Source organism: Conger conger, chromosome 11 (genome assembly GCF_963514075.1).
Source record: "Conger conger chromosome 11, fConCon1.1, whole genome shotgun sequence".
Classification (NCBI taxonomy): Eukaryota; Metazoa; Chordata; class Actinopteri; order Anguilliformes; family Congridae; genus Conger; species Conger conger.
In genome coordinates this window covers 35,642,973-35,662,386 of record NC_083770.1, presented here as the reverse complement: position 1 = coordinate 35,662,386, position 19,414 = coordinate 35,642,973, and the positions used below count along the sequence as shown (strand labels likewise).

General features: G+C 45.1%; 1 protein-coding gene across 1 annotated transcript in view; it reads left to right on the top strand.

The window, feature by feature from the left end:
* The window catches only part of cacna1ba (calcium channel, voltage-dependent, N type, alpha 1B subunit, a), a 171,496-nt gene extending 152,452 nt beyond the window's left edge, over positions 1 to 19,044 (top strand). Inside the window, exons 44-50 of the mRNA XM_061259522.1 lie at positions 1,252 to 1,370; positions 1,553 to 1,695; positions 1,985 to 2,117; positions 2,205 to 2,312; positions 9,242 to 9,458; positions 12,292 to 12,509; positions 14,724 to 19,044. Of these exons, the coding sequence (XP_061115506.1) occupies positions 1,252 to 1,370; positions 1,553 to 1,695; positions 1,985 to 2,117; positions 2,205 to 2,312; positions 9,242 to 9,458; positions 12,292 to 12,509; positions 14,724 to 15,230 (1,445 nt within the window). The 3' untranslated portion in view covers positions 15,231 to 19,044. The remainder of the gene's footprint in view (positions 1 to 1,251; positions 1,371 to 1,552; positions 1,696 to 1,984; positions 2,118 to 2,204; positions 2,313 to 9,241; positions 9,459 to 12,291; positions 12,510 to 14,723) is intronic.
* Positions 19,045 to 19,414: the final 370 nt, after the last annotated feature.

The window sequence follows — 19,414 nt, the reverse complement described above, 5'->3', positions numbered from 1 at the left end:
TGCATTCTCTAACATGGACATTATTTGTTTTGACAATGATCGTGCATCTGTTTCATGCTGGAATACTTGTGACAGCTGCTCCTGTCTGTGGAAGCACTTTTGTTCCACCAAATTACTGAACAATTCTCTGTGAAGAAGGACGCCATTTCATCATGAAGCCCTGTGCTGGGCCTGTTGGATGGCTCATCTTGCTAACTACCCTTGCCTTGGTGTAGGTTTGATATCAAATCAGGCTGTTAGCTGTCACCAGATTAGCAGTAACATCTCCCGAAGGCAGCTTCTCTGTGCTTTCCCAAACTGACAACTTTGCAGCATTGAGACGACTTTACACGCAATGAGACTTCTTGAGTAGGACTGCATTTCGATCCAATTTGAGAGAAAAAGAAAAGAGATTCAGGATTAAGAGGACCTGTGCTGCAATGCAACATGCTACCAGAGGGGGGCAGAGCAGTGCACCTTGAGTGCTAATGGAGCACAGCCACCTGGAACCAGTTGCATTTCATTAGCGCAAGGCTTGACAGGACCTCGGGAGGGGAACCAGACCATGCCCCGGCCCGCCTTGATTAATCACAGCATCGGTGCCTCTCCCTCCTGCCCCTGGAAAACGCTTCCAGACGACAGAACGTGAGTTGTAGCGCAGCAGTGTGATTAAAGAGCTGGGCTCTTAACCCAAAGATTGCAGGTTTTCTTTCTCGAGTGGTGCTTTAACACTGTGTCCTCAAGAGGTTATTATGCTGAATCTAAATATACACTCCGTGAGCTCTTTAGCTAGAACTGTAGACCAGCTAAAAATATTTAATCAGTCAATCATGTGGCAGCATATAAAAGCATACTGACGTGGTCAAGAGGTTCAGTTGTTTTTCAAAAATGTGATCTAAGTGACTTTGACCGTGGAATGATTGTTGGTGTCAGACAGACGAAACAAATAGAAGAAAAAAGAGCAATTTGTGCAGGAGCAAGCAAAACGTACAAAAAGCAGTGTAGGCAATGAGCAGAACTGGGAAGGTCTGGCTGTTGGTTTAAGAAAGACTCTCCACAGTGATGTGTGCATGTGGTTGGACGCGTGAGAAAATGTGTTGTGTGTATGCGATTGGTTGAGTGTGTGTGGCTGCTGAGGCAGAAATATTATAGAAGAGTTCTCCTTCCTCTGCACACTCCATCACAACGATCATATTCGTACACACATACTGTACATTTCTCCTGGTGTTTTAGTTTGTTCTCTCTCTCTCAATCTATCTGTCTATCTTTCAGCCAACGAGCTGACAGTGGGGAAGGTGTATGCAGCCCTGATGATCTTTGACTACTACAAACAGAATCGAGCACGGAGACTGCAGCAGCTACAGCAGCAGCAGGCTGCCGGGGGGACACAGGTAACCCGCTGCACCTGCCAACACACCGCCCTTCAACACGCTCTACTCTGCTCTCTTTCACCAAATGTCCACACTCCTTTAACTACTAAAAATTTCAGATAAAAGTCTGTCTCTGTCTCTGTCCATCTCTCTCTCTCTCTCTCTCTCTCTCTCTCTCCCTCGCTCCCTCTCTCCCTCCACAGAGTAAGGTGGTTGGGGCCATATTCACTCCCATGCTGCCCCTGGCACCTATACAGGGTGAGGAGGTGGCCCTGAGCAACAAGACGTCACCGGCTGATCCCTGTCCCCCGCCTGCCTCCAGCTCCCTTAACAACGGGGGTGCTGTGTGAGTGCCAAAGCAGAGCATCACTTACACACACGCTCCTGAACACACACATGCATGTACAGTGCACACACACTCACAGAAGCATGTGTTTAATGAGTTTCTGTTTGACAAGATCAATGTCACGATGAATCAGTTGACAATTTAAAGTGAAGTTTTCATTGATAGTCGATGTTCAGAAGGTAGGCTCCTCTACAGAGTCAGCTGTAAAACCTGAACACCTCCCAAATCTGGAACATGCACTGAAGGGAGAATAGCTGTTCCGGCTTCTGAAGGCTTGATGTGTTTCCAGTCAAGGCCAGCAGGGCAGCACCACCAAAGACTCCCGGGTCACCGACAAACCACAGGAAGTCCATCGGCCAGGAACCAAACGGACAGTCCCACGGGGCCAATCAGAGGACATTCCCAATTCAGCCAGAGCTCAGGTGTGTAAAATAAGGTTGATTTACTTTTAACTTGTGTCACTAAATATTTGTGATGGAGGCCCGACTTTGTAATTTGTACATATGTAGGAGCTGGAGATGAAGAAGATGCACCACAGTGCCAATACAGGAAACCCCACGGGTCTGGAGAGCCAGGGAAGAGCAGCATCCATGCCCAGACTCAACACAGAGATGCAGGTTAGGGGACCTCGTCAGCTTGTGCTGTCTAGGATTACTGCTAGTAACTCCTCATGTGACCCTTTAATGGACCCAAACACATGCCCCCAGCAGACCCAGCCATTTGGCCTTTGTGCCTCAAACAGGAAACAATAAAATGAAAATAAAATAAGTCCAATAATTGTCAATCATTCAAGTTAAAATGATTGGTATTAGTACTTTATTGGAATTGATTTAGAGGCATTGTTCATTATTGCGAATGTTTATCATTATTGTTTCCATTCTCATTGTGAAGGAGCGGACCACCAGTTAAAAAGTATGCACACATGAAGTATGGAAGCTGACGTCATATCCATACTTAATGCGTTGCATACTTTTTTAACTGGTTTTCCGATGCTTCCATAAGCACCACGGCAGCAGGAAAGGGGAAATGTATGGAACCACAACAGGACCTTTAAACATATCTTTATTGCTATGGAGAATCAGCACTTTCCTTTATTCTGTGGTTGACTGTACTGCATCACCTCCGGGAGGGCAGGGGGGTTGTGTGCGGAGCGAGGGATCATGGGAAGGAGAAAGGGACAATGAGGACAGGGTGCAGATGAATTAATAAAATATCCCTCAGGCAAACTGAAGCAGAGAAGCTATCTCTGTCTGCAGAGATACTCACCCATGCCCACTCACAGAGGAGAGATAAAGGAAGACTTAATTTCCTCTATCTTTCCAGACAAAGATCCTGTGGCACTGAGCAGCAGGGTTTTAGGGCTGAGGCCCAGTTGGCAGTTGCCATGACTATTTTGGCCACCTTAAATAACCTCAGAAAATTTGCTTCTCTAAATTAAACATCCATAACTGGTCTCAGCCAAGGAGATGAATTGAAGAAAGCATTACAGTACAACCAGGAACACATTGGGTTAAAAAACAATGCAAACAAGTCAATTCCAGATGGGATTATTCTCTTAGCTGGCCCGATGGTTTATGGGAAGGCACAATCCCAAGAGCTGCTCCCATTAATGGAAAAGAGAGACAGGAAAATGTTTAATGAATGCTACCACAGAGATATCAAAGGCACCATTCTACTGTCTTCATGCTATCCAGATGAGTGCAAAACCACAGCCTGTTAAATGACTCTGGTAGACATCCAGTAAGTTCAGGCCCTCTTATGTGAAAACCAAAAGAACCTTAGTCCAAAGAAGCATAAAAGCATGGTGGGCATGAAGCTATATTGGTTGCCGGTACTGGTTGCCACGGCACCCTCTGGGGAGAAGACAGGAAGGCACACAATATTGCTGACGAAGGACACAAAATGCTAAATCAATTGGGAACATATGGCATTGTATGGGCTGTGAGCAGGCTGGAACTAGAGTACCCTGCAAATGAGTCAGCAAATGTTACCTCTACAGACAGGAGTGTGCAGCTCATACTGTATGTACGTATGCCTACAGCAAAACCACAGGTCTCCCTCAGAATCAGTGTGGGCTATTTTCCACAGTACAGATGACACATTGCTACAGGAGAGAGCTAGCACTTCTCTGGCAGCAGGTTGACAGTGGGTGCCTGGCATATTGTTGCTAATTTTGTGCTAATCCAAGGAAACCAAACGGAACCCACCTCACCTATCGCAGGACTAGACCATCTCCTGATCACAGTTAATGCAACAGGCTTGTAACACTGATTGTGACCGTTTTTACAGAGAAAGGCATTCTGAATGTCATTAGGATGTCATTATGGCCTCTTTTTCCGAGAAATACCGTGGAGAGCTAAGCTCACCTCTGATAACTTTACAGCACAATGAGGGGCGATAAGGGGGCTGTGGATGTAGGAGTTTCAGCAAAATATCTCCAAAACACCAATGACCCTCCACCATAACTGACAGGAGGTGCATTCCATTTTGCCGCCAAACAGGGGGCATTGGCTCAGGTGGTAAGAACAGCCGTAGGCACTGCTATATGTACAGTATGTGAGACACTTTGTTGCGTCCTGTTATTAGACATTACTTTTTCCTGTTCAACCATCAATGTAAGTCACTGCAACAGGTGTTAAATTAATAATTTATGGTGACTATGAAGCTACTCAAAAAATGGTTAAAGTCTGTTAAAGTCAAATATTCCATCCTCGTGATTTCAGTGTTCGTATCATATTGTATTTATTTGCTTGTTTTCCCATAGTCTTTCTTCCATCTTGAATTCTGTTCTGTATCTGTCTCGTTTGTTCATTGCTTGTTTTCTTTTTCCTCCTTTGGGGGCGAATGGAGTGCTCTGAGCTCCCCTCTCTGATCTGTACCAGTTCTGTCTGATCTCTCTGTCCTCTCGCTGACCTTTTTCTGAACTTCTCCTGACCTTTCTCTCTCTAGCCTCATTCTGCTTTCTCTCTGATCTCTCCAGGATCTCTCCCGTCTTGCTGACTCATGTGTCTAATCATACGGTTTGTGTCCTGTCTGGCTGTGCTTTGTCTCTGTGTGCCCCTCACCCCTGCTGTTCTCTCCTCCTCCTTATTTTCTTATCTCTCTTATCTCTTTCCCTCCTATCCATCTCATAATAACATCCTTCTTACACACCGCTACCTTTTCTGGCATCCTTTCTTCTCCTCATTATCCTCATTACTATCACCCCGCTCATTTCTCTATCATTCTTCCTCATTCTTTTCTTGTCTCTTTGCCCTTCTCCTTGTCACATCCACTGCCTCATCTCAAAATTGTCTCCCTCTCTTCCCTTCTTCCTGCTGCTTCACCCTCTTCTTCCCTCCTATCCTCTCCTCTCTCTGTCACTCCTCCTCTCCTCTCTTCTTCTCTTTTCTCCTCTCCTCTCTGTCCCTCCTCCTCTCCTCTCCTCTCTGTCCCCCCTCCTCTCCTCTCCTCTTCTCTCCTCTCTCTGTCCTTCCTCCTCTCCTCTCTTCTCTCTCTGTCCCCCCGTCCTCCCTCCTCCTCTCCTCTGTCCCCCGTCCTCTCCTCTCTGTCCCTCCTCCTCTCCTCTCTCTATCCCCGTCCTCTCCTCTCTGTCCCTCCTCCTCTCCTCTCTCTCTGTCCCTCTTCCTCTCCTCTCTCTATCCCCCCGTCCTCTCCTCTCTGTCCCTCCTCCTCTCCTCTCTCTATCCCCGTCCTCTCCTCTCTGTCCCTCCTCCTCTCCTCTCTCTCTGTCCCTCCTCCTCTCCTCTCTCTGTCCCTCCTCCTCTCCTCTCTCTGTCCCTCCTCCTCTCCTCTCTCTATGCCCCCGTCCCGCCTCCTCCTCCCTGCTCCGTGTTTCTGCTCCCGCGCGATGCTGTCCCATGGCTGCCGTGCGCCTCTCCTCCACCCGTGCGCCCTACAGCGGAGCCAGTCTCGATTCTCCCCGGGGACATTCCTCTCAGTATGTACTGCTGTCCTGCCTCCCTGTGCACCTGTGCGCTGCAGCTCTCCACATCACATCACGCCTACTCCTCTCTGTTTCAGACCCCACACTCCATCTCCTGTCTGTCATATGTCACGCCACCTCTCCTCTCTGTATCATACGCCACACCACCTCTCCTCTCTGTATCATACGCCACACCACCTCTCCTCTGTGTCATCCGCCACACCACCTCTCCTCTCTGTATCATATGCCACACCACCTCTCCTCTCTGTGTCATACGCCACACCACCTCTCCTCTCTGTATCATACGCCACACCACCTCTCCTCTGTGTCATCCGCCACACCACACCACCTCTCCTCTCTGTATCATATGCCACACCACCTCTCCTCTCTGTATCATACGCCACACCACCTCTCCTCTCTGTATCATATGCCACACCACCTCTCCTCTCTGTGTCATACGCCACACCACCTCTCCTCTCTGTATCATATGCCACACCACCTCTCCTCTCTGTGTCATACGCCACACCACCTCTCCTCTCTGTATCATATGCCACACCACCTCTCCTCTCTGTGTCATACGCCACACCACCTCTCCTCTCTGTGTCATACGCCATACCACCTCTCCTCTCTGTGTCATACGCCACACCACCTCTCCTCTCTGTATCATATGCCACACCACCTCTCCTCTCTGTGTCATATGCCACACCACCTCTCCTCTCTGTGTCATACGCCACACCACCTCTCCTCTCTGTGTCATACGCCATACCACCTCTCCTCTCTGTGTCATATGCCACACCACCTCTCCTCTCTGTGTCATACGCCATACTACCTCTCCTGTCTGTCTCAGAACATGCCCACCTCTCCTCTCTGTCTCACAACATGCCCACCTCTCCTGTCTGTCTCGCACACTATATCACCATGGCTCATATAAGCCTCCCCAGAGGCTGGGTCTACTTTCTCATACTACAGTACAGCACACTTAATCCTCACCCTCTGTGTGCTCCCCACCGATTCTCAAACCACACCCCTCTCTCCAAAGTGTGCTGTTTGGCGTCCATGTACCATACTATCTAGAAAAATAGTAATTTATAGAAGTGTATGGTTATTATACTGTTAACAATTAGTATTAAATTAGATTTTTAACTGCACCTGGACATAATCCAATGTTGATGTTACAGTCCCCTAGATATTGGGCCAGTGACATAAATATGCATTAAAATGAGGTAGTGGCAATCAGGGGATTAGCATTCAGCTGGGTCTGAAACACGAAATCAAAGTGTCTGCCAGGTGGCGTATATCCCAGCGTCTCGCGCCCGCCGTTTGAGTGAGGGGCGACCTTTGCTTTCATCGTCTCGGGGGACACATGCGCGCTGGCGTTTATGAAAGCGCAGCTTCCAGGTAGCCCGTAGCCTTTGCGTAAACAGTGCCCCTGAATTACCGATCAGACAGGGGGTTGTTTTTGTTGCTTTTTTTGGGCGGGATCCATTTGTTATTGTTCGTAAGGCACGCGTGTTTTGTCTGGAAGCAAAATCTTCTGGACAATTAAAATCATTCAGGATGACGTAGCCACCCTTTGTTTTTGTTTTTTTTTACCTGTTTTATACAACTTACAATGCCTATATTGCACAAATAATTTGCCCATTCAAATGGGTTGGTACATATGTCCTTGAGCCTGAATTAGCTCAGGGTAATCAGGGAAGCTATGCGTCCCAGGGGATGTGTAGTGGGGAGTTGAACAGGAACCAAAGTAAAATCCCTTGCGTTTTGCAACTGAAAAGGTAAAGAAAATGGTATAATCTATGACTATACAATATTGCACACCAAGCAATTAATTGATAGAAAGAAATTGCTGGCAGTAAGTGGAACATGTGCATTAGTGGACTTAAGAAGAAATTATTGTTTCAAGCCAAGCTTTTCCTTGTATAGAAAAGCTATTTGGTTCTGGGTTCAGCAGTTTCAAGTTCTGTCTTTTCTAAAAGCAGACAACTGTGAGTTCAGTCCCCAGTAAAGTCATTCCGAGGCGTTATGCATGTTACCCACAGCACCGCCTCTCTCCCCAGCATGCAGCATTTATGGAAATGGATAGTAGAGATGGATTATGGGTAATGCACTTGTCCATTTGCACAGCACTTACTGGTCAGTATTATCAGCCATACTGTCCATTAGCACACCATAAGCACAGAACTGTACTCCTCTGGACTGATCATTTCCCTGAACCTATTTTTGATTGTGTCTGGCGAACAGCATGCCTATTTCTGTAAACATCACCCATCAGCAAGATAATCATCGTATCAAATGGAATATAATTCAAAGCTTGGCAAAGTACATTAGTCCAATAATTTAAAAAAAGATCTGATATCATGTAAAACAGGTTACACAATTAGCATACAGTTTACACAATGCATTAGGCTGAAGATGCTGCTAAGAGGTGAGGCTTTTTTATGTTTGTCAAGACTGCAAATCAATCAAAACCTTTTTAGGATAATAAGAAATGTAAATGTCAATTATCTTCCTTGCCCTAATTACAGGGCAAGGTTAAAAAGCTGGCAGGTGTTGAAAGAATGATAGATCATTTAACTCATTTGGGGAAAAGACTGCATTATAGTGATGGTGCAGTTGAACAACTGTAGAGTCACACCACCAGAGGGCAACGCTGAGCTTGTTATTGCGGTGCTGTTCTGTGCTCCTGCAGTGTTTTGTTCACACAAGCGCAGTCCTCGCCCCACTGAAAGAGCTTCTGCTGCTTTGATCCAGATTCAACTGCTATCATGCCAGTATTACATTATTTATTTTTATTGTTTCCACCAGTCTATCACCTGCATGCCACCTGGTATTAAAAAACACGAACCTACATGTTTAAATATTGGTAAAAAATGAATAAGGGAGAAAATGCAGCTTCTGCTGTTGTGAGAGAAGAGAAAAGCTTCCAATTATAAAGCAGTAAAAAAAATATATATATATATTGGCATAAAGATATTTTGTTAAAGAGTCCACTTTTTATAATGTGTGTGTTGGGCTTCGGAAATGTGCACAATGCCACAGTGACACTCAGTATGTGTCCACATGGATATCCAAAGACGTTCCCTCACCTCAATACCATAGCACTCAAATGAGGCTCAGGTGAGGAACAACACTCGGCGACATGCAAGTTGTGTGTTTATGTTACAGCTGACATATCTGAATGCAGTGCCCACACACATTGACATTTCTCCACAATTTTCTTTTTATTAAATCACATAAAAGGCCTAAAAGCTAAATGGCTAAGTTTCACTTGAAATGGGTTACGTTTGAATTGAAAGACTTTGTCTTGCAAAGCTGTGCATTCACATTTGGTATAAATGATGCACCTTCTGCTAAAAATGGTTACTGGTTGGATGGGAGATGATGGGTTGAGAGAAACAGCTGATCCTGGGACAGCATTTATGATCGGGAATACAGTGACCAATTTTATACTGCCTTGCCTTTATACTCATGATCGGCAGCACTTGTTACAGTATATTGCTTGTACTGTGTAGTAATGGCTGTCCTGTGTAAATGTACGGACCCTGTGGAAGTGTTAATCGCGCAACAGCATGTGTGGTTTTTCGACACGGGCTGAATTCTCCTCCGTGCTCCTCCCAGCCCATCCCGGACTCCAGCCCGATGAAGCGCTCCGTGTCCACCCTGGCCCCGCGGCGCCACCCGGAGGCCAGTCTGCAGGAGCACACCCCGGACCGGCCGGCCCAGGAGAGGCCTCACCATCACCACCACCACCACCGCTGCCACCACCGCAGGGAGAAGGACAGGAAGCAGAGGTCACTGGACCGCTCGTCCAACGGACCGCCTTCCAGCGCTGCAGGTGAGTGCTTATGCACTGCCATCCACTCGCACACACGTGCACATGTGACACACACACCGGGCAGCCTGTGGCCCAGTGGCTAAGGTGTTACGTACTCTCACACATATACACAAGCGTATTCACACAAACAAAAATATCCATAGGCACACACACACAAGCATTAACAAAGCATACACACTAATGCAGACCCAAAGTGAGTGAGATGGGCCTGGTTCAGAATGGTAACAGCAGTCGTCACTGCTTGCCCCAACACTGCTGTCACTGCAGGGTGCTGAGATCACAGTGCCCATGCATGACCCTTCATCTATGATTCTTCATTCATCAATTCAACACTGCAGAAACGCATGCCAGAGAACACTAGCAGGAGCTTTACCATGCCAGAGAACACTAGCAGGGGCTTGACCATGCCAGAGAACACTAGCAGGAGCTTGACCATATCAGAGAACACTAGCAGGAGCTTTACCATGCCAGAGAACACTAGCAGGAGCTTGACCATGCCAGAGAGCACTAGCAGGAGCTTGACCATGTCAGAGAACACTAGCAGGAGCTTGACCATGCCAGAGAACACTAGCAGGAGCTTGACCATGTCAGAGAACACTAGCAGGAGCTTGACCATGTCAGAGAACACTAGCAGGAGCTTGACCATGCCAGAGAACACTAGCAGGAGCTTGACCATGTCAGAGAACACTAGCAGGAGCTTGACCATGCCAGAGAACACTAGCAGGAGCTTGACCATGTCAGAGAACACTAGCAGGAGCTTGACCATGTCAGAGAACACTAGCAGGAGCTTGACCATGCCAGAGAACATTAGCAGGAGCTTTACCATGCCAGAGAACATTAGCAGGAGCTTGAACATGCCAGACCTGTGTGACAATTGACCCCCAGTAGTATCACAGTGGGATCCTCATCTCCCCTGAAGTCAACCAGATTGATCCAAAAAACAATTGAAGGTCCTTTGTTGGTCCTTCCTTGGTCCTTCTTGTGCAGGGAAACGTTATTCTGCCTCTGGGCTTCTGTGGAATATCTGTCACACTCCCCCTTCAATATGAATGAATTACAAGCTGCAAGCTGCTTTTGGAAGTATTGTCTTTATGTTATAAATATTTGTGTGGTATTGCCCTATAGTAGCAGTTAAATAACATTCACTAATCTCTTCAGTAGCTATAGTATCTGTATCTTTTAAATTCATTTAAGTCTGTGTTATTATATTACTTGCACTTGATCTAACCAGACATCTTGGAATTTCTAGATTTCTCTAATACACGTTGGAAGAAACACATGACTAAGGCCAGCTATAAAAGAGGGATTCTCAGATCAACCAAAATGCTCAACCAACCACGCCGGCTCTCGTAAAAGTGTCACTGCCGCAGTGTGTTAACGGCGTGAGAGCCTCTTCCTCCCGAACACCGGCAGCGGTGGCTGAGGACTGATCTGAGGTCTGCCGCGGGACCGGATCATCTGCCGGAGACATCAGAGGCTGCCGCTAGTGCGCTGGGCCTGCAGCTGGGCTTTATTACCCAGATAAAAGAGTCTGACAGACAGGCAGACCCAACCACCCCATAATTTACGAGCCCCTCTCAGCCTCTCAACTCCCAGGGCAGAGAGGGCCTGGATGCAGTCTGTTTCCCATGCATAGCACCACCTGTGCTCTGCACACAGCACAGCCCGCTTCCTGAGCACAGTGAAATGGCCTGTGTCAGTCCTGTTGGACCTAACAAATAATAAAATGTATTTTGTTGGAATAATATTCATCAGTGGGAGAAGCAGCACTGTTTGCCGTTTGTGTGACAAAGCGGTTTGCAGGACTGTGTTGAACACAGTCGTATATTTCGGTGAGCACCCACCACAAGCAATCACAGTCATTCAGTGACGTATCGTCTCTGCTGTAGAGCCCAGCCTGCCCCTGTACCTATCTATCAATAAAGTAACCATCTAACTGCCCAGACTGAGCCATATTATACACATCGGAGACCTCAGATGGGAGACCTCAGACTGTGTTGGCAGCTGAAATGATTCAAGACTGCCTGTAGCCTAGAGTCCATCTTAAATCTGTGTTTTCAGACAGACGCCGCTAATACATGTGGTTTTCCTGCCTGATTGTCTGCCATGTTTTAGAATCATAAACTCCTGGCATCACCACTGGTGATGTCATGAGGGTGACAGGCGGGTGGGCTTCTATTTTTAAGGAAGAAGTTGATGTTTCTGATATACATTTACTAAAATCCTACAAAATAAATGCAATTAACCAAGTGGCTCCCATTTACTGTAAAACACAAAACAATATTTATTTGTTTTCTTGTCATACAAATCATATGTGTTTGATTCAGTAGCCAAAACCCAAAGATTGGGATTTAAATAAAAACGAAATTGGTATATTGTATATTTTTGTATTGCCTATGTCTTATGAGACATCACATCCTGTCACTCCATGTGCACGATTCTTTGAGTTTTACAAAGACATGCAACATGCACATCCTAAAGACAAAATAATGTAAATTTCTCTACTGAACAAAAAAAGGTCATATTTTAACGTGACTATTGTTTGCAGACCTGGGTCAAATACGCAATTGTTTTGGATTCAAATGGTTTTATGTGCTCAATCAATCTTGCCTTTTGCAATTGAGTCAACCAAGCCAGAAGGCGGGGTTTCCATTTCTCAAGAACATTTCATATGCTGTGTTCAAAACAGCTTACTTAGCAGACTACTCGTACTACATTTCAATGAAAATCAGATGCAACCAGATAAACTAGACAAGCTCAGTAAAGTGTAGAAAGGTATTTCAATCCCGAAACAATGACATATTTGACCCAGGTGTGGTCTCTTGTTTCCCAGGGACCCCGGGTGACCCGACCGGAGACCCGATACCTCGGGAACGGGTGCACGACCGCGGCCGCTCCCACGAGAGGAAGCACCACTCCTCATCCGCGGAGAAGCAGCGGTACTACTCCTGCGACCGCTACGGCAGCCGGGAGCACTGCCACACCAAGTCCGCCACCGCCAGCCGCTCCACCTCCCCCAGCGATGGCCAGGACCTGGGCCTCAACAAGCAGGTGGGAGGGACCGCGCCCGGGCAAGAGAGCAAGGCAGGGTATGGCCAGGGAACAGCGGGCCAGGGAACAGTGATAAGAGGTGGGGTGTTGCAGAGTGAGGTCAGCATTAGCCTCAGCATTCCACACCATTCCAGGTGGAAGAGTGGTGTGGGATGGCAGGAAGACGAAGGGAGTCTGGTAGGGTATGGGGGTGTAGTTTCGAGCAGTGTTTCTTAACTCCAGTCCCCAGGACCCACTTGCCAGAAGGGGCACGGCAGAACAAAGATGGAGGGATAGGGCAGGGTAGAAATGAGGGTGAAGGAGGGAATAGTTCTGTCCAAACAGAGGAGGACCCAACACCAGTGTTTTTGTGCAAAATGAAAGTTGACATCATAGGATAGTGTTAGTGTAGGGGTGGGCAAACCTGGTCCTGGAGTGCCAGAGACGGTCCTGGTTTTCCTCCATCAAAACCTGTCTATACTGTATATAACTGGATTCTTTTTAAGTAATCAGGTTGAATGAATGAAGGTGATGATGTTCTGGAGGCACTCAGCTCTTTCAGAATATTCAGGCTCAGACTTTCAATCATCCTTTCAAACTCATGTGATCAAGCTCAGATGGAACAAAAACCAGAAATGTCACTGGTACTCAGGACCAGGGTTGACCCTGATATAGTGTATGTTTGTGCGTGCACTCATGCATATGTGTGTCTGTACAGTATGCCTGTTGCACATGTACTGTACTGTACTGTATGTATGTATGTATGTATGTACAGTTGGGTCCAAAAGTCTGAGACTGGCGTTTTTTGTGTAATCCTGGAAATAAACAGAAAGTTTTAGGATTTGGAAAAATGTAAAACAAATTTAAGCTGCTTCAAAGCTTTGCAATAACTACTTGAAGACCAAAGAAGTAAGGAGTGCTGCTCAATCCACAACCACCTGACCTCAACCCCATTGAACATTTATGGGGATACTTGAAAACTGCCAAAAGCACTCAGTAACATCACAAGATGCTCTTTGGAGTATTGTCAAATAATGCTGGGATAACATGGATCATCAGATTTCAGAGTCCAAGACAGCTCGAGTGTACACTGCCATTTAAGCAAGGGGGACATACCAAATTCTAAGAATACTAAGAAATTCTGAAATTCATGTACATTTTTCAATTCAATTTTCGATTAAACTTTTCACTCAAACTGTCATGCTGATAGTATCATTTGTATTAAATTAGAAAAGAATTGGATGGCATGGAAAAAAATGGAAGCATTTTCACTAGTGGTCTCAGACTTTTGGACACCACTATATGTGTTGACACAGTTCAAATATTGTAGATATTTCTGTTCTTGTTGGGGAATGTTTGCACAGTCTGAATCTGTCTGAATTCTGTTTTTAATGTGTGAAAATCTCTTTGTGCATGAAACTTCTGCATGTCTGTCCTTGACTAATTTTTCCGTCTCCTCACTGATAGGGAAGGAAGTGAAAATGCATGTGGAGGGCTATTATATGAGAAATCCATAACATTCCAGGACAATGAGCAATTATTTGCAATTATCCCAGGTGCCTTTAAAGTCAATCTCATTTGTGAAAATAATTTGTATATAAAATTAAACAGAAATTGAAGAGATGCTGGAATGCAAACTTAGTGAATCAGCATTCCTTACTTTGACTGGAAATAAATTCAAATGTAACTTTTTCTTCTCAAACATAGTTTGGCATGTTAATTTAGACAGCTCCTTTATTTTCTAAACTGTGTTTAAGAAAGAAAGCAACAATGCTTTTGAACTACGGACACATTTAGATTGCCGTGGTACACCCGGCATTTGCAGAACAGTGGAATCCAGTGCATTGACCTTCTGACCCCCACCCGTTTCCTCCTCAGCCGAAACCTAACTTCTCTCTTCTCTACACCCCTGGGGCGAGCGCTCACGATCTTCCACCTTTTGTTCCCACTCTCTTTATCACCATTTCTCTGTGCGGTTTTTGTCTCCGTGTTTGCATCTCTGCCTTCCCCCTCTCACGTCTTGTGATATGCCTATGCCGTCCTCTCTCACTCTGTTTCCTGCCCCGTGTGTTTGCACACTGTCCTCCCCCCTTCATTTTACACATATTTATTTTTCTCCTTCACTCCCTCCCCTCCCCCGCTGACTCTGCTCTTCCTCCCCGCTGTCTGTCGCCGTGCGTCGTCGTCTTCATCCCGTTTATCCTTTTGATTTGCTTTGTTCCAATTTTCATGTAGGGCAGTGGTTCCGCTAAAGGGAGCCCCGCGACCTTGTCCTCGGGTGGCAGCACCCCCTGCCGCGGGCGCAGGCAGCTGCCTCAGACCCCCCTTGTACCCCGCCCCGCTGTGGCCTACCGGACCGCTAACTCGTCCCCCGTGCAGTTTAGCCCCGCCCAGGGGGGCCCGCAGCACGCCCTGTGTCCAATCCGGATGAGCCGCGGCCGTTCGGAGCACAACGCCCTCCTGCGGGGCGACACGGACCCGCCCTCCCCCGTCACCCGCATCGGCTCTGACCCCTCCCTGGGGTACAGTCTGTACTACGCCCTGCCCGAGGAGGCCGTTTTCCACGACGCCCTGAGCTTCCCCGCAGGACGCCCACCCCGGACCGTCACCACCCCCCACCTGCCCCCGCCGCCCCAGCAGAGCCGTGCAGTGCCCAACGGATACCACTTCACCCTGGGCATTGGCTCGGGCACCCGCGCGCCCAGGCACTACCAGGGCATAGAGGAGGACGATTGGTGCTAGCATGGCTTTAACACAATTACACACACACACCCACACCCACACACACACACACACACACACACTCACTGACGCTGCTTATTCACACACACACACACACACACACACACGCACATACACTCACTGACACTGCTTACTCACATAAACACACACACACACACTCACTGACACTGCTTACTCACACACACACATACACACAGAGACACACAATGCAGGCACTGTACGTGCATAAACATGCATACTGTACATACACATACACATATATGAGAAAATGCAAAGTTCTTATACATTTTTAAGAGTGCATTTTTGGGGACAAAAAAAAACAGGATGAGTTTTATCATCTACCTGAAAGTGGTAGTTTACGCTGTTTTTGTGGATGTGTGTGTGCATGCGTGCGTGTGTATGTGTACGCACGTGTGTGCGTGCCTATGCATGTGTATGTGCGTGTGTATTCGCACGGGCATGCACATGTTTTAACTGAAGAGGCAAGGAATGAAAAATGTGAGTATGTGAAAAGGAAACTGCTGTTTTGAATTTTGGTTTTTGACCTGCATTGCAGAAGTGATTTAGATTCTTTTTAAGCAAGGTTTGTCAGCAGGAAAAGCCTGCCATGTCTCTCGTTTTGTGTTTTTTGGTTTTTTGGTTCTTTCTTTTTGCACTAAAGACAAGTGACATTTAAGAGAGCTGGGAAAACAACACAGACATGAATATAGCGATGTAGTGTCTTATACTCTGGCTGTGGCGAGTGGAACTGCTGTTGAAATATGCCAAAATCTCTTCTCACAGTATGTGGGGAAACAGTGACCCCTGCTGGAGGTCGTCCGTCCTGCACACTCGGGATATGAACGAAGCAGCCTACTTGACACACGATGTCATATGAAGGGAAGAAGCAAGAGGTGCCCACAGTCGCTGTTTTTATATTTAACCTGTGACGAGGACTTTGTCTTTCCAAGGGGGCCTTCGAATGCAGATGATTGTGAGACTGACGGAAAATGCACTAATCACTGCGTCCTCCATTTCGCTCTGCTTTTTGCGTTTTACCAAGAGCTACCGCGTGTAAACCTCAGTACAACACGTTACAGTTAGGACGCAGGCGGAGACATCTTTACTTTGGACAAATTATATTTAAACTGTCGATTGTTCATTTTGCTGCTCTTTTTCATGCCTAGCGAAACATCATCGCTGCTTGTGACCTTAAGAAGAAAGGACAAAGGGACGTGAAATGTACTTGTTTTACTTTTTATCAGGCTAAGGTAGTAGAACTCTTATCTTTTCATTGTGTGCAATTTTGTAAAAAAAAAAAAAAAAAAAGATAAAAGAAAAGAAAAGCTGCATTTTATGTAAATTGCTTACAGTTCACTCTCATGTCAGGTCTACTGTTTCCTACTGATGGCTCCAGTTCTTTATTACCAAGTGCCTAACCTTTGAAATATCTTGTAGTAATGATGCAACCTCAACCCTTTTTCCATGCATCAACACTTAAGAGAAGGAGGTGTGTAGACTGATATGTGTGAGACATCTGTATTAACCATGTTAGATAATACAAGGTCTAAAGCTCCACGCAGAAAAGTATAGAATTTCACATTTTTTAACAAGAGGACTTGGAATTTCTTTTCATATGACTATTTTATTTTACCTTTTCCTGATAATGAATGGGGAAAACACTCTCGTGCAAAAAATATATATAAATATATATATATATATATGAATAGTAAACAATATGAAAACTGCATTAGTTGTATATCAGTCCAGCAGAGACTACGTAACCAGAGTAACACAATTGCATGTTTGAGTCTTTAAACTTGGTTGTCAAAAGGTTATGAACACATAGTAATGGTGTATATTTATTTTTTCTTGTAAGGGTACACGAGGAGAAGCATTGCTAGCTATTGCCTTTTATGTAAATGTTACGGAGGGTAAAGGATTTGATGTTTAAAAGTATGCATTTTTGATAGGTGTGCACTTTGCAATGAAAGTGTGCACTGTCAGGTAAAAGGGTGCACTTTTCTGTAGCAGTGTGCACGTTGTAGTACAGATGTGTCCATTGCAGTAAAAGTGTGCGCTGTGAGGTAAAAAATGCACTTTTCTTGTAAAAGTGGGGATTTTGCAGTGAAAATGTACACTTTGGGGTAGCTGTGTACCTTTTGCTAAGAGCGTATGGAGAAGCAGAGAAAGACACAGAGCCCTGGTGGAAGTCTGTGTTGCCCATGGCACCGACTTGCGTATATGTATCCTTTGTGTTCTGGTGGAAGCTTCCCAAGCCCTGCCCCCTGCATTACACACAGGTTTATTTTCCACCTATGGGAAAGGAGGGTCCTGCCTCTAACTACTGTCATGTTTACAGAAAAATGGTCAGCACTTTATTACACCTGGAACCTGAGATACGTTTATATGTTGACCATTAAAATGCTAAGAATTTTACACAGCGGTGTCCTGTTAAGCACCTGCCTTTTAAAAGAATAGTCTGCTTCAGATGGAATATGGATCATGGTAGCCTCACTGAGCCAGTCTTGTGGCATGTCCAAATGTGTCTGTGCTCTGGGGGTGAGTGATCGGATCATATTGTGTTCTTTCCACAACTCCTGTTTTTTCCTTCTACATTTTTACAAATAACCGCATGGCACCAACAGCTTTTCAAATTCGACAGTTCAAGTCCCTGCCAATCATTGATTCTAGTCCTTTTACCTTTCTCTCCATAAAAGGCAGAGCGTTGCTATTGGACCTGGGGAAAAGGGGTGGAGCTAGGTGATGTCATGACATCACCACAGGCTTGTCAGGGCTCTGTATGTCTAGTAGGGTTTTTTGACTATTGCGAGAGCAGGGCTATGCAACAAGACGACACTTTTGAAAAATAAATCTTCATCCTTTCTGTAGCTTTACCCACTGGGATCTCCAGATTCAGGCTTCAGCATGATTGTGACCAAATCTTTTATATAAAAAAAATCTGAAAAATAAAAATATTTCAAAAAATATATATTTTAAAAAATGCATAAAGGCACAATGAATTAAAGAAAAAAAAACTATTAAAAATTAGCAGGACATTTGAGGAAAAGTTATGCAAGTTGGTATATTTGAAAACTGCATGCCACAGATATACCTGCTTTACAACTTTAAAGGGTCAAAGGAAAAGGTGAATTTTGCAGAATGTGCCCAGTTTGGGGTTATATGGCGGTTCAGAAGATGTGCATTAGTAATTGGATTACAGATGTGTAGCGCCTTTTGGTTTGGTTAGAAAACTGACTCAATATCTTTTAAATATTTTTTTTACCCAAACACTACTGCCCCATGTTGCGGGTGCAGGGCAGAGATCAGTACGTTCCAGTTTATGTGATGTAATTCTTCATCCATGCAGTCTCTGTATTTATTTCTTTTTTTAAGATTTCCTCCCCAGAATCCTTCAGTCAGTTGCCAAACGTTGAACTTCTACAGTCTGTTTCTGCACACCAGTTCCAGTTTAGATGTGGCCGTACATGAAAAAAAGTAATGTTTGCATGTTAAAAATGTATGTGCATGTAAAAAGAAATATTGTTTATCTTCGTACTTTTTTGATACAATGTAACCATTTTGTTGTTCATTTTTAATATTTGATATGAATAAGGGGGTTTGTGGAAAAAACTTTATATTAAAAAACAGTGTTTGGCGATATTACAGGTTCCACGTTTGCAACAGAGCTGGAACTGAACTTATTTGGGTCCTGGGAGTCGTTTGCTGCCTGATTTCGGTTTATTGGTCAGACTTTGAATTCTGCAGTTGTTTCTACAGTTAAAATTTTGTATGAAGCGAAGTCCTTGAACTAAAATAAAAACATAAAAGAGAATATTTGTAATCTTTCTGTTGCTCTGAGTACTGACACCATTTTATGGCATTTTTATCACAGCTGGTTTTCCCATTCTTTGGCCCATAGTAAATTCAGAAGAATGCATTTCAATATTTAGAAACTGATTTTTGCTCATTATTATTTTTATAGATTTTTTGCACAGTACTATATACTGCAGTCCATGAGTATTTTTGTTTTAGCACATTAGATTTGAAATGATTCCAATCAAAAAACAATGAATATGAACCCTGTGATACCCATATATTCATGTAACCGAAACCAAAATGTTATACTCCAGACACTCACTGTGGAACAGTTGAAAACAATTATAAATACAGTATGTTGATAAAAGTAGGACCCAAGGGAGTGG